Source organism: Chamaea fasciata, unplaced genomic scaffold (genome assembly GCF_029207755.1).
Source record: "Chamaea fasciata isolate MVZ Bird 193981 ecotype frontalis unplaced genomic scaffold, bChaFas1.0.hap1 SCAF_6, whole genome shotgun sequence".
In the NCBI taxonomy this organism is placed as follows: Eukaryota; Metazoa; Chordata; class Aves; order Passeriformes; family Sylviidae; genus Chamaea; species Chamaea fasciata.
In genome coordinates, this window is record NW_027094091.1 from 57,742,208 (window position 1) to 57,757,105 (window position 14,898).

Below are 14,898 nucleotides of genomic sequence, written 5' to 3' on the forward strand. Positions count from 1 at the left end.
GGGGCGCGGAGCCGCTGCCGGGCCCTCGGCGGGCGCGGTGCGGGGTGTGAGGTGCGGGGCGTCCGCTGCTCCCCGCGGCAGCGCCGCCGCCGCCTCCTCCTCCCCCGGCAGATGTTTGCATCCCTCACGGAGACTTGTAACCGCTGTTGGAGACAGCTGGCAAGCGCCGCCAGAAACGTGTAACTGGGAAATACCTATCGGTGCAGAAGGTAAAGGCGGAGCTGCAATTAGGAGGGAGCAGTTCATCTTACTTTTTAATTTGCGGCTAGCGTCGCCGGCTCTGGGCGGTGGATCCCGCAGCAAGCGCCTCTCCCAGCGGTGCCTCTCCCCGCGGCCGCCATACGGGGAGGACACGGAGTGTCCGGGCCGGGGCTGAAAGCCCATCACCCTCATTTAACCCCCGCGTTCTCTGGCCTGCGGGACCACTCGTGTCCCTAAAGCAAAGCCTCTGGGCGGCTGGCAGGGGTACAGCGAGGGTCTTGCACGAAACAACATCGCGGCAGAAAACGGAGGGAGAGCGGAGGGAAGACGCCGTGCGTGTGATATGGGAAGCGTTAAAAATTAATAGCACTGAGAAGTGATGAGGGATAACGGGATTTCAGGAGCTCAGCACAGCAGACCGCGTGTGAGGGAAAGGGCGGGAGAAGCCATCGCTCGCTGAAATGGTCGCGCTGTCCCCGCATGGCTTTCTGTCTGGGCATCCCTCTGGCAGGGTGTAGGCATTGCCTTGCCTGCTGCCTGCGCCGGGGGCTCTGAGCAGGAGTCGCTGTCGGAATGAGAGAGCCCGAAGGCCTCGGGGCTGTGCCAGCGCTGCTGTAGGGCCTCGTCAGGGGCCGGGTGACAGCGGCCTACGGACTGGGCTTTCCCCCAGCGCACACGCCACGAGTAGAGGCACCCCTTCATTACCCCGCTCTTCCTTTTCCCCCTCCCTGCGGCCGCTCCTGCCCTCCCGCCGGCCGTCGGCTTCCTCTTGTAATCTGTCCCCGCTGTGGTACGGCGGTGCGGATCCTGCCCGCGTCCATATGTCCGCATCCATATGGATGTGTCCCGCAGGCAGCAGCTGCCGGCCGGGAGCGGGGTACCGGGGACGGGGTGGTCCCCGGCCCTTCTTTTGCTTCCCCTGCCTCCCCTGCCTCCCTCCCTCCATCCCTCCCCTCAGTCCCGCGGGGCCCACGGCTATTGCAGGGCGTGGACCGGGTCCTGCGCTTGGGACGCTTCTACGGGGAAGAAAAAGTTTTTTCTCTGCCCACAGTGATGCTCGCTGGGGCTGCAGACGGTCGGGTTCCCTTTGCATAGTACCTCGACAAAGCAGAGGGGTTGGAAAAGTAGGGAGGATGCTTTGGGCACCCTGGGACTGCACAGCCGGGAACTTCTCCCGCGTTATCTTCTGCACCCCAGAGAAGGCACATGGCAGCGACCGAGATAGGTATTTCCTGGGGTAAACCCAGGAACAGCCTTCTCTATTTCCCCTGTGCCAGAAAATCCCAGAAAAAGCTGCCTTTATTTCCGCTGAGCCTGGAAATCCCGCACACGGAAGGGAGTGGGCTTTAAAACCGAGGGCTCCGTGACAGAAGGAAGGGAAAGCCAAAAGCTGCGTGCGAAGGGAGCTGTCGGGACCGGCCTGCTGTGGTCTCTCACCGCTTAGGCAGGGACCCGCCCGCAGCTCCCCACGCGTGTGCGCGGCCGCTTACTCCCCGCGGGGGTTTCGGCCCGGGCCCGAGCTCGGGGCGGCTGCCGGGGGGCGGCTCCGCCGGGCCCATTCCCTATGGACATGGCTGTGCAGCACTTTTTTAATATCGTTATCCCGGAGTTCATACAGTTCCGCCACAAATTCCTGCCTGCACGAAGGGCTGAGCCGAAACTGCGGCTGATTTCGGCCGGGCAGGCCCCCGCGCACGGGGGGAACCTCACGCCCCGTGAAGCCCGCTGACATTTGTCTTTTAATTGTTCGCCGTGCTGTCCGTGGCAGCGATCCCGAGGTTAGCTATTGAATCTCTTCCTAAAAAGTCCTTTCCTGGAGGAGAGCGAGCCCAGCCGGCTTTGGCTTCCAAAACATGTCCCGAAAAGGGGGGCTGCGAGCTCGTGTGAATCCCCTGCTCTTTCTTCCAGCACCCCAGACAAAACCAACCTAACCAAGCGGGCAGCATTGGGCTCTTTTCCCGCGATTCCACTTTGACGGTGCCAACTGCAACTGGTGGCCAGCTGGGTCTCTGTGCAGAAGTAAATTAACTGGAAAGCCTCAGTCGGTGCTGCGGTGAACTGGAAAACGGGCCGGGGACCGCCCGAGCGCTGGCGGCAGCCCGGGGGCACTCCGGAGGGCCGGGACCGGGCTGCGGGGGAGCGGGGCCGGCGGAGTGGCCGCCGGGGGAAGGGGCTGAGGGTGTGCGGGCGGTCCTGTCTCGGCGGAGACCCCCAGCCGGGCTCCGGCCGGTCCCCACCTCTGTGATCCGGACCCCACGGCATTTTGATTTCTCTCCCGCCGCCCCGCAAAACCCGCGGGGAAATCGTAACGGCGTGAGCCGGCAGGGCCGAGTCAGCTCTGTGGGAAACGACCGGCCTTTGCCTTCCTGCCTTCACAACGAATCGGGAAAGATGGGGGTGGGGACGGGAGTGTCGGTGGACGATGGGCAGCCCCTGGTACCTCGGTCAGGGAGAGCCGGGGCAGCCGCGCCGAGGCAGCCGGAGAGCGCCGGGCTCCTTCCCTTCTCCCGGCCCCGGCATTGTGTGAGCTGAAAGAGGAATAAAACCCTGCTCTACTTTTTTTTTCTTTTTTTTTTTTCTTTTTTTTTCTGTTTAGAAAATTATTCCCAAATAGATTTTTTTTTTCCTCCAGAATAGCTGGCCCTTTTTCTCTCTAATGTCAGTGATTCTGTTTGCTCTGCTGGTCCTTGGGAGGAAAAAAAAAAAAAGGCGATTGTTTCTGGACTGTTTAGATATGGAAATGATCGCGCTGGATAATGAGTTTCAATTTAAAACAGTTGTTCTGGTATTGGGTCTATTTGTTCTAGACGCTTAGCCGGGCTCTTATTTTATCCACTGTTTTCTTCTTGGAAAGCAGTTTCTTTCCCATAATAATGGTAACATTCTGTCGTTAATGAAACCCTGCGTCGCCCACTCTGAAAAAGTTGAAACAGCCTAATTTAGGCTGAGCCGAACTGCTCTAGTGGTCGGGTGGAAACTGCCTGCCCGCTCACGTCCCCAAACAACCAGCGGCTTATTTTATCTGTATCCTTCTTGAACTCCCACAACAAAATGGTCAACTTCCATTAAAAAAAAAAAAAAAGGCGCCCAAACAACAAAAAATCTTTTAACAAATCGAATATCAACAAAAAACCCTACTACTAAGAATCAACAACACACCAGGAAAATTATCTCTTCTTTTTTTTCCTCCCCCTGTACCGTGGTTTCATTATTTAATCTCTGATAAAATGAGATTATCTGTACCCTTTAGTGAAGGCAGCAGACGTCTTTAAACTGGTTTAATTGATTTATCGTTTTGTTGTTTTGTTTTGTTGTTTTTTTTTTTTTTTTTAACAGAAAGTGCATTACATTTAACTGGTCTTGCAAAGGGCTTTTCTTCTCTTTACAAACCGAATTATTTTTAATATAAATTAATAAATGTTAAGATGCTCTATCACGATATATCATCGTTATCAGCTTTAAAAAAAAAAGAAAACAATTTACATTCTCTAGTATTCCGTATGATACAAAAGAAAACACACTTTAAATTCAAATACAGCAACTAAATGAATTTTATATTTTGACTGACAGTGGTTGTGACAATTCCCACCAGCTACTTTTTCAACACGCGGTTGATTGGAAACGGTGTAAATGAAAGCAAACTCTGTCCCTCCGCCCTCTCCTCCCCCTCCCACCCCTCCCTTGCACGACGACCGCAACAGAAAGTGTTTCAAAAATACTAATAAATAGCACGCGGGGCCGCTGCAGTTTCGGCCCGAGGGAGGGACCGGTGGCGGCCACGGTGGCTTTTTCCTCGGCGGCCCCGCTGCCGCCGTCCCGGGGGCTCCTGCGGTGCCCCCGGTGCTGCCGGGACGGGCGGGGCGGCTGCGCCCTCGGCCCCCGCTGTACAAAAAAAAGAAGGTATTTTACATTTTAAATATTCACAGTAAGGAACGCCTATGGTCGCGGTTGACTCACGGTTTATTTACAAAGAGCCGGCAAAGACACGGCCGGGAGCGGGGCCGGGGGGTCGGGGCAGCCCCCGCCGCTCCCTCCGCCCGCCACCCTACAACAACACGCGGCGCCGGGGGCCGGGCGCGCCTGCCGGGGCCCGCTGCCCGCAGTCCTCTCTGCTCCCCCTCCGGCGTCTCCTCCTCCTCCCGGGCGCGTAGAGTCTAGAAAAATAGATCTGTACATCTCCGAAAGCGGCGGCGGGCGAAGCGGGCTAGACGGAGGCCTCCCCCTCCGGGGGATGCAGCAGCAGCCCGCCGCCCCCCGGCTTGTGTTTCTTCAGGAGCTGCGTTATCTTCTCGTCGTCCGAATTTGGGTCCAGGGGCTTGTTGTAGTCGTCGTCCTCCTCCTCGTTCTCCGAGGCGCCCTTCAGCCGCTCCGTCTCCGAGTCCTGCTTCTTTTTTGCCGTCGCCATCTCGGCCGCGTGCTTCTTCCGCCACTTGGTCCGTCGGTTCTGGAACCAGACCTGCCCCCGCCGCCACCGTCACCGTCACCGTCACCATCACCGGCACGGCCACCGCGGCGGCCGGCCCGGCCCGCTCCCATCCCGCCCGCTGCCCGGCCAGTCCCCGGCGTGCGGCAGCGGCTCCCGCTCCGCCGCCCTTCAGGCGATTTCCCCGCAACGAAAGCGGCCGAGCCCCGCGGCCCCGCGCTCCCGGCAGCCGCCGACACCCGGCCCGGCGCGGGGCCCGCCCGGCGTGGGCCAGCAGCCGAACCCAGCTCCCCCGGGACCCGCGCCGGGCCCGGGCCGCTCCCTGCCATCCTGCCTCGGGCGGGGAAACACGCGTTTGGGGCTGATTCCTTTCCCAGCTGCCCCTGCCCCGCCAGATGTATTTACTCTCCGGCAGGACGCTGCCAGAGGAGGGGGGCATTTTCATTGTAGAAACTGCAATAATTTATTCGCAACCATCGGGACGTATTTGCAGTGACAAAGGAGGCTCTGCGGATCAGACTGAAAGCGTGAGCACCGCCGAGGGGCCCCTCGGGCCCAGTCCGCCGAGCAAACGCCTCTGCATGTTCTTGGGGAGCTCAGCCCGCTCTCCCAACTCCTCACACCTCCGCTTTGCCCAAAGCCCCCAGTTTTTAACCAAAAGAGCGTGGGTGCGACAGTGCGACACCCCAACATCACCCTTTCCCTGGCTTTCTCAGTGCTCTGACCACCCCCGTGGTGTTCGCGGCTTCTCAGCCTTGCTTGGGTTTGTTTGGTTCAATTTGGTTGGTATTTTAAATGCCTTAAAATAACCTTCTCGGCCCCGCAGTAAGGCAACAAGGGGAGAAGCGCCGGTGGTTGCCGGGGAAGCCCTCGCCGTGTGCCCGCGGGCTCGGCCACGCCAGCCCGCAGCATCTCCGGCCGGTTCGGACGGATCCCGTCTCCGCGGTGGAGCCCTTTTGTTCCCCGCTTCTCCAGCCCCGCACCGCCCGGTGCGTGAGCCGCTGCTCTCACCTTGACTTGGCTCTCCGTCATCCCCAGGGAATAGGCCAGCCGGGCTCGCTCCGGGCCCGCCAGGTATTTCGTCTGTTCGAAAGTCTTTTCCAGAGCGAAAATCTGCTGGCCAGAAAAAGTGGGTCTTGTATGTTTTCTCTTTCCGTCCTTATCCAGCAAAATTGAGCCTTGATCTGGCGAAGGGAGGGGGGAGAGAAAGGGAAGGCAGGGACAGACAAGTTAATCTACGGATTTGGGAAAGCGCTTCACTCTCAAGCGGCCCCAGGGGACCGAGGGGTCTCTAAGCGGGGGGTGCGTGTGTAAGAAAACTACTGCCTAAGCAAGGCTCTGGCCTTTCGGCTCTCCCTGCTTATTTTTCCTTTAAGGATCAAAAATCTGAGCGGCCAAATGATTTTTTTTTTTTTTCTAAAAAAGCCACGGCCGGTGTGAGCGGGCGGTAACAGAAAGTCCTGCTCGGGGAAAGTTTGTGCGCGCCCCTAAAGCCAATCCCGGCCCCGAGAGTCCCCAGCAGCGGCGGCGGCGGCAGCGCGGCCCCTTCCCCTCGGAAGGCGCTCCTCTTCTCGCCGGCGACAACCAGCGACATATTACAGAGTTTAGCGCTGACCAGGGGGGGGACGGAGAGAGCAAAGCGAACTTAAGAATCGAAAACAAAAAAAAAATCGAGGCAAAGCCAGCCCCCTCGGCTACGGCCGGGCCCCGGGTGGAGGGGCAGGAGAGTCTCACAGCGATGCCGGAGCGCGGGGACTCCCCAGCACCGCCGGCACTCCCTGGGCCCTCTCCCCCCGCTGCCCCGCGACGCTGGGTACTCACGGGGGGCGCAGGCGAGGCGGGCGTCCCTCCAGGGCGGGCTCTGCATCACCCCCGGCCAGAAGATGGGCGTCCGGCCGGGCAGCTCGGCCAGCGGCTTGGGGTAGCGCCCGGCGGCCACGGCGGCGGCGGCGGCTGCGGCCCCGGGGCTGAAGTAGAGGGCGGGCGGCGGCGGCGGCGGGGGGCTGAGGCTGCCGAAGCGGGGCAGCCCGGCCAGCAGCCCGGCGGGCGCCGCGGAGGAGGCGGAGGGCGAGGCGGAGGCGAGCGCGGCGCCCGGCAGGGGCATGGAGGGCCGGCTGAGGATGTCGTTGATGCCGTGCGGGGTGGCGGCCGAGAGCTGCGGCGGGGCCGTGCCCAGCGCCGAGAGTCCGCCCGCGGCGGCGGCGGAGGCGGCGGGCGCCTTGAGGCCGGGGGAGCCGAGCGGCGGCGAGGGCGAGGCGGAGGCGGGCGAGGCGGAGGCGGAGGAGGAGGAGGCGGGCCCGGCGGGCAGGGGGTACGCGGGGTACAGCGGCGCCTTCATCTCGGCCATGCTGTGCAGGGCGGCCAGCGGCGGGCTGCCCAGCAGGAAGGCGCCCTGCCGGGGCGCGCCGTCCATCTGCCCCAGCGCCAGCATCCCCGCGCCGCCGCCGCCGCCGGCCCGGGGCGGGGGGCCGGGACGGCCCCTAGCGCCGCGGGGCCCCGGCGGCCGGCCCGGGGGTGCCGCCCGCACCGGCGACGCGCATCCAGCCCGCGGGGGCCGCCGCCTCTAGCGGGGAGCTAAGCGCCCGAGCGGCGGCCCCGCCGTCCCTTCGGGCATCGGGGCCGCGCCTCGGCGGACGCTCCCGGGGCGGAAAGCGGCGCTGCTGTCGGACGGCGGCCGTACGCGGGTGTCTGCGCGGCGGCCGTGCGCCTACGCGGATATACCGCCGCTCCCGCTGCCCGCCGGCGGCCGGTGGCTCACAGCGGCGCGGGGACCGCGATCGCCGCCCCTGCCTCCTCCCCGGCGCCCCGCATCCCTCCCGGCGCGGTTCCCGCTGGCTGCTGTCGGGGCTGCGGGCGCGGCTCGGGGCGCACTGCCGCGCCGCCCCGCTCCCTGCCTCCTTTAGCGGGGGCACGGCCGGCAGCGGGCGCGGCGGCGGCGGCGGCGGCGGGGCGGGGGCGGGGCGGCTGCCGGCCCTGCCCACCCGCGCCGCGCCCGCCCCGCCGCCAACTTCGGGCTCGCCTGGCTCCCCTCTGCTCCTGGCTTTTCTTTTATTGTCCCCTCTTCTCTCTTCTCCTTTTCTCCTCTCCTTTTTCCTCTTTTTCCTTTCCATTTTTCTATTTCCTCTTCCTTTTTCTTTTCTCTCTTTCGCCTTCTTTATTTTTCCCCTTTTCCTCTCCTTTTCCTCTCTTTTTCTTCTCTTTCCTTTCCCTTTCCTTTTTCTTTTCCCTTTACGCTTTTTCTTCTCCTTTTTCTTCTCCCTTTTTCTCTGTTTTACTTTCCCTTTTTTCTTCTCCTTTTCTCTCTTCTTTTAAATTTTCTTTCTTGCTTTCCGTTTTCCTTTGTTTTCTCCTTTCATTTTTTATTTTTTTTAAATTTTAATTTCTTTTTCTACACTTTATTTAATTTTCCTTTACTTTCTCGGTTCCCTTTTCCTTTCTCCTTTTCTCTCTCTTTCTCTTTTTATTTCCCCTCTCTCATTTAACTTTTCGTTCTGTATTCCTGTCTTTTCCCCATCTTTTTATCTATTGGTGTTACTCTTTCTTTCTTTCTTTCTTTCTTTCTTTCTTTCTTTCTTTCTTTCTTTCTTTCTTTCTTTCTTTCTTTCTTTCTTTCTTTCTTTCTTTCTTTCTTTCTTTCTTCCTTCCTTCCTTCCTTCCTTCCTTCCTTCCTTCCTTCCTTCCTTCCTTCCTTCCTTCCTTCCTTCCTTCCTTCCTTCCTTCCTTCCTTCCTTCCTTCCTTCCTTCCTTCCTTCCTTCCTTCCTTCCTTCCTTCCTTCCTTCCTTCCTTCCTTCCTTCCTTCTCCCTTTTTGCTTTCTCTCTCTCTCAGTCCATCTGTCTCGGTGCCTTGGGAGCGACTCCAGAGAGCGGAGCCGCTCGAGTCCCGGTCGGGCTAGGCCTGCCCCGGCTCTTCCTTGGGATGCGGGTGGTGTGAACTGACTCGGCCCTTCCCGCACGCTTCTGGACCGTGTGGATGCTCTCTGTCCCCGCTGGAACCAGGTGGTTTTGTGCCGCTGGGCACTGCTCAGTGCTGTACACCCGAGGCCCTCGGTACCAGCGAGCCCCCTGGACACTTGTGCCCAGCGTCCCCGGCTGCTCACGGCTCTTCCCGTAGCCTAAGACTGGAAGGGAAAAAAAAAAAAAAATCTCATGTGTCCCCTAAAAAGCATTCCACGGAAGAGTGATACAAAATCACCCTGAAGAATTTTTACCCTGTACTGACTGTGCCCGTGTGTTGTACCTGTGAGGAACTCTGTTTTCCTCGAGCGTGGAAAAACGGGATGGTGTGAAAATTAATTTCATTTTTATTACGAATCTTAGCTAAAGCGGAGGCATGTTGGTCCTCTACCTGAAACTATGCTTCCTTCTATTTCTAAATAATTCTTTGTTGCTCTGAATTGCTTTGGTTTAAATTCTAAAGCTGCGGAATACACTTGGAGAAAGGACGCGTAGGAGCTTGTCTCGCCTTAACTTTGGCACAGCCAGGCAAAGGGCACCTCTGGGAAGCTCGAGTTAAATATCCGAGTTTGATTTTTTTCCTCTCTATTTTCGTCCTTTTGTCAGTTCGCAAATATTCTAAAAGCAAAACAAAAAAAAAAAAAAAACAACAACAACAACAAAAAAGAGTGCTCTCCTGCTGGTTGCAGAGGAGCCAGCGAGTGCTCGGCCGCGGCAGCTCCGCACGGCCGGCCCTGCAGCCCCAGCCGCGCCCGGGTTCGGCTCCGGCGTCGGGCGTGGAGAGGGGGGAGCCTCCTCTGAAAGAGACCGATTTGCATCTGAATTGGCGGGGAGAGAAATGTTAAACCGCGTTTGGAAGTGCTGAGGCAGGCGCGGGGCGGCCCCGCTGCGCGTCCAGTACCCAGGGGAGCCTCTTTTCCTCCCTTCTGCAGAGGAGACGGTGCGGGGGCAGGGGCTCCCCCCGGCCCGGACCCGCTGCCTCCCTCCTCGCAGCGCCTCGAGGGAGCTCTGCCAGGGCCGGGTACCGGCAGCGGCGGCAGCTTCGGCCGCGGGTCCGCGCTGGCGAGGGGGAAGCGGGCCCTGAGCCCGCAGCGCGGTCCTGCCGGGCCGGCCCGAGCTGCGGTACCGCCCGGGGCTGTGCGGGCGGCGGGCGCTGCCAGCCCCGAGCTCGCCCCGGCGGTACCGGCGGTACCGGCCCTTTGCCCTCGCTCCGCGCCTCCTTCCCGGCCCGGCCGGGAGTTCGCCGCCCCGCACCCCTCGGCTTGTCTTCTAGCGGATGAAAAACAAAACAATCCCTCCAGCACAAGCGCTTTTCCTCCCTTTCTACTGTAAGGAACTGATGGCAAATTGAAAAAACGAGCGTTTAGTTGGGGGAGTCCTCACGCAACTTCTTTCTTAAAGACAGCATCGCCGGTGGGATGGCGCCCATAGGGCTGCCCTTGCGTGAGAAATGGGTTCTAAAGCAGACACCAGAATTACTTTCTCTCTGTCTTTAATAACCGAAATATTCGAAAATATTAATATTTGTTTTCTTTTCCATACTCAGCGTCTGTTTTCCCGAAGCTAGGGCAGTCAGTCCCTGAGCTAAAGTAGTCAGGCGAAGTAACTCAGTAGGCAGCCGGGGCTGTGCTGCGCCGCTCAGCAGCTGAGCAGCGGCTGGGGGACACCGTGAGCGCCCCGGGCAGCGGTGGGAGTGAAACCCACCCCAGAAACAAACTTCACTAACGGGGTGAGCCAGCGGCAGCCTGGAAACGCCGCAGCCGGAGCAGATGGGGATTGCTGACCGGACCGGCTGCAGCCGGGGCTGCTCACCAGTGCCCGGCTGCGTTTCACCAATTTCACGGGGTCTCATGCCAAGCGCCTCGCCGCTTCAGACAGAGCAACCACCAAATCCGATAATGAACGAGAGAACAGCCGCCAGGGCGGGCGGAGAGGAGGAGCGAGCGGCCGGCCCGCGGGGCAGCGGGGAGCGGGGGCGAGCGGCATCCCGGAGGATGGAAAGCCGCGAGAGGAGGGCAGCTTCCTCAGAATCCCCTCGGGGCCTCGGGGGAGCAGCCCGCAGAGCCCCGGCGACGGCAGGGTAGCAGGGACAGTGGGGTCCCGGGCTGCGAGGGGCGGGGGATGGGAGCAGGGAGGGGCTGAGGTGTGATGGGGAGCCCGGCCTCCCCGGGAGGAGGCGAAGAAGAGATGTGGATGAATTCACAGGTACATAGAAGAAGCGTTGTCAGGAAAAAAAAAATCAAAACAACAACAACAAAACCGCCCCTGTAGTTATTTGTTTCCTCGTTCGAGGCGGAGGGAGTACGAGTACTGGAGCAGCTGTGTCTCCAAAATTCACTTCGACCGGAATGGTTCCAACGTATCTGAAAGGGAAAAAACCCCAACCAAACCATGAGGACGCCTAAAAGTAAAAGGTCGAGCGTGCTTTGGCTTTGCAGGGTCAGATGTTCTTCAAGCTGGCGAGAGAGAACCCGCACTGCAGCGCCGTGCCGCCCGCGGGGTCCCGCTGTGTGCTGCCCTCGAGGGAAGGGCTGGCTCTGCCCCACAGAGCTCTTTCAGCTCCCCAGCAGCGGGGACAGCAAGCACCACCTTGCCCAGCTTTTTCCCTAGTAAGTCATCGTGGCTGTGAGGGGGGTCTGTCGGAACTAAATCAAGCAGTCGCTTTATTTAGCAAATAAAATATTTTGCCACTACCATATGTTCCTCATTGCACGCAAGCAGCCGGTTACTTTCCCAAAGTGGTGGATAGGTATATAGACACCTTTTTGTTGTAAAGCCACTGATTCATTTGTTGCCTGCCCTACATCGTGGGAAGGAACTGAGCCAGGAAAGCATAATGTTCTTCTGGGTGCTAATTCGAACTCTTAATCAAGATCTGATTACCAAAAAGGAAGACAGAGCATAAAAGCGCTATAAAGATTTAAATTTTTTTCTATCTTGGCCATAACTCTCCCCACAAATGTGTCCATTATGGCATTCACTCTAGCAGGAAAATTGTGGTGTTGTCGCAAGATTCCCTACAGCAGAGCTGCTGCCAATGATGATGAATAATCTCGGTCCATATGCTAGCTCTATACATCTCTACAGCACCAGCCTGCTCTCATCCTCTTTCTGCTTCCTCAAAAACACGGGATATTTGAAGAACAGTAAAAGCTAATTAAAAATAGTTAATAGGTTAATCAGACTTGGTCTTATATTTATCTAATGCAGAGCACTGATTCTTTAGTGATGTAGCCTGAGGCATTACCACGAGCCAAGAAAATGAATCAGACATTTAATGGAGATGGGGAAACGGAAATTTCTTGTAAGACTACAAAATCGCACGCCAATAATACACTAAAATATAATAAATTTATCATTAAAATTCCACGCATGAAATGCCATCCTGTGTCCTCTTGCAGGGCGATAAACTGAGACAAAGCCGGCCAGAAAGATTTTCGGGAGACGGGCCTTTGGGTCCATCTCACCCGCCTTTTAGCATTCTTGTCCCAGAGTGTCTGCCCGCGGACCTCTGGTGACAGCTAAGGTCCGAGGCGTCACTTCGCGGGCGACCCCACTGCGGACTGCCTGGGTCGCTCTTCAGGGTGCCGAGGACCATGAAACGCTGCCAGCTCTCTGCGGGGGTGTGCTGGAGGCGTCGCGCTAGGACTGGCACCGCTCTGCGTTACTTACTTGTTCTGACCGCGCAGGAATGGAATTTGCTCGGGGAGCAGCTTTTCCTTCCCAGCCGGTGGCGGATGCTGCGAGCTCTGCCTTCCCCGGGGGCTTCCAGCCACTTCTGAGGACACGCTCCCGTCACTTGGCCGCGCTAACGCTATGGTCCGCGCACTCTGTCCGAATTTCTCTTTGCATTTACACTGAAGCGTATCCAGAGTAACTGGGAGCGGAGGCTGAGACTGAGTGGGAACAGGACACGGTCATTGCGTTTTTAAAACAGCTGCGAAGAGGAGGGTGCTGCAGGCTGCTGCCTGCACTCGCCTCTGTTACCACTTCAATATTTCTTAATATGCTTTGCTTAAGTGAAATGTTCAAGCATTTTCCGTACCCTCAGGAGGGCAAAATATTTTTCTCGTTTCTGGAACATTGAGAATATTTGCTGCTGAAGCGGAGCAGTTACTTTTACTTTTGATTTGCGATCGTTGGTTCAGCCTGACCCCTGCTGGGGGAAAGCCAGGAGGAGAGTTACCGAGCGTCTATCCAGAATCCACAGGTTCACCGGAGACCATTCCTGGCGCAGTCCTGCTCCGAGCCCTGTTCCCGCTGCAGGCCCGTGCCCTGCTCAGGTTCTGCCCACGCTGCCCGCTCCCCTCTGGGCAGTACAAGCCCCACCTGAAGTTTGTCCAGCTCACACCTCCAGAACCTGTCAGCACCTCCACTGGCACACTGCACGGTGTAACATCACATAGCGATTTAATATGGCCACAGGGGTCTGCTGGAGCTGCACCCACCCCTCTGCTGGCATCCTGGCTCCAAAGCCCTGCTAGCAACAGCCCTGTGGCATCACTGATAACTAGCCCTCCGTCTATTCTAATTAGTGCACAACAGATTTCTCAATATTCCCGTGTTTGTGTATTCCTGTGTGGTGCTACCAAAGGCTGCAGCCAGCACAGATGTGCCCGTGGTGTGACCTGGCACTCAGATAAGGCATTTCCCTCTAACTTGCTGAGGACTGAAGTTCCTGTGGTAGGGATGATCCTTCTCTCCATCTGGGAGCAGCAGCAACGGGGCTGCTGCTGCCTCTGCACAGCTCAGTCTGTGGCGTGCTGCCTGGTGAGAGGCCTGCTCCATTTCCAGGTGGGAACTCCGTGGGGACTGGACGCATGTAACTGATCAGCCCCAGGCAAGGAAACGATTTTGGAAACCCACTGTTAACAGTGATGCCAAATTGTACGTGCTGTAGGCCAGGTGTGCAACAGCAGGGACGAGAAACACTGGTGCTCCATCTCCCTCATTCATCTTTGCCTAAGGACTCTGCAGGTGCCACTCTTCCAAAGTTACCTTCCTTTCCCCTTCCATTGCGCATTGCTGCGCAGAAACGTCCCACTCTGCAGTGTGTGTGCATGTGAGATGTGGATAAAGATGCAGTTTAGATCCAACAGAAGTTCACCTATCATCCCCCAGCCCTGGCTGACCAGTGCAGACTCCCAAGAACCTGCAGGGCAGTGAGTCCCCCCACAACTGTTGGATATGGATCAAGGCACTGCCCTGGCATCCACGTGAGGGATTTGTTGGTGTGGATAACCACATATCCCCTATGGCTAAAACTAATGTCTGGCTTTACTTCGGTCCCACATTAGCAGCAAAAATGTATGGAAATCTAATTGGCAGAGCTGGAGCTTTTATACAGTTTCTTTCACTCTGTGAGACAAATATATGTACACTAGGCCATCGCTGCTATTGATCTTTAAGCAGCCCCATGGAAATCAGCAGTGAGAGCTTTGCTTAGAAATTGTTGGCATGGGGTGGTCCAGTGTCAGGGAACTGAAAATCATTAAACTGATTATCTAAATGGGGGTGGGAGGGGGAAAGCAGAGGCGGTGGCTATCATTATGTGCATAATTTTATGGTTTTTAGAAAATCGTATTTCAGCATTTTCTGACACATCAAAAGCAGACAGGGCCACATTGATTAGCAGATTCAGCCCAAAGGACGGAGAAAACCACTGAGAGCGGTATACTTCGTACCACGACTTTGTTTAAGAAAAGATGTCGCTTTCTCCGTTTCAGTCTCAGTGTATCCGAAAGGAGTCGAGGAGCATCGGCGGTTTCAGGAGCACGGGGAGCTCGGGGCGCAGGGCTGGGACGCGGCGCGGCTCGGGGAGCGCCCGGCGATCCCGGGGCTGGTTCCCGGCGCTGCCGTGCTCGCTCCGGCAGCTCCACCTAGCGAGGAGTGCTCCCAGCCGCTGGAAACCACAGGAAGATTCAAATCTATTTGTCCAGCCAGGAAGGGCAGTATGCATCTGCCTGCCCCGTGCCGGTGGAGGCTGTTGTGCAGTCATGGAAGGAGCAAGAGCATCTCCCTGGATGGGCCAGGGCTGGAGCCTCCACCGTTGCTTTTGGTGTGCACAGTTCCTGCTTTTGGGACTTCCTGAAGCAGGAAAGAGTTACTCCCCTCCCTCAGAGGTGCAGTGTCATCCAGCCCGGCAAACTCCACTTTACTAGCCCCAACAACAGCACGGGAGTTGTTAAAGGGAATTGCGAGTGCTGTGCCATAGAACTGAGGGGACGTGGTGGCTTCTGTCAGGCTCGACCCCGTTCTCTGGTGGAGAGGATTAGGTGCTGCACGCGACAGAGGCAGCAGGCTCACAGCTGGGGATAAC

The 14,898-nt window shown here is 57.9% G+C and overlaps 1 protein-coding gene across 1 annotated transcript; it reads right to left on the bottom strand.

Moving 5' to 3' along the window:
- Positions 1-3,893: 3,893 nt before the first annotated feature.
- NKX6-1 (NK6 homeobox 1) lies at positions 3,894-7,481 on the bottom strand. The gene is made up of 3 exons (XM_066185032.1): positions 6,446-7,481; positions 5,636-5,808; positions 3,894-4,657 (listed from the first exon to the last, which is right to left on the bottom strand). The coding sequence occupies exons 1-3, from the start codon at positions 7,053-7,055 to the stop codon at positions 4,406-4,408; spliced, it is 1,035 nt and encodes a 344-aa protein (XP_066041129.1). The 5' UTR covers positions 7,056-7,481; the 3' UTR covers positions 3,894-4,405.
- Between the last annotated feature and the right edge of the window lie 7,417 nt (positions 7,482-14,898).

What these genes read in the sequence shown, in the direction of transcription:
- NKX6-1 (XM_066185032.1), bottom strand. Translation starts at nt 7,055, where the DNA reads ATGCTGGCGCTGGGGCAGATGGACGGCGCGCCCCGGCAGGGCGCCTTC. An exon ending in CCGCCTCGCCTGCGCCCCCC is followed by an intron (nt 5,809 to 6,445) that starts GTGAGTACCCAG and finishes TCCCTTCGCCAG; the next exon opens with ATCAAGGCTCAATTTTGCTG. An exon ending in TGACGGAGAGCCAAGTCAAG is followed by an intron (nt 4,658 to 5,635) that starts GTGAGAGCAGCG and finishes CGGCGGGGGCAG; the next exon opens with GTCTGGTTCCAGAACCGACG.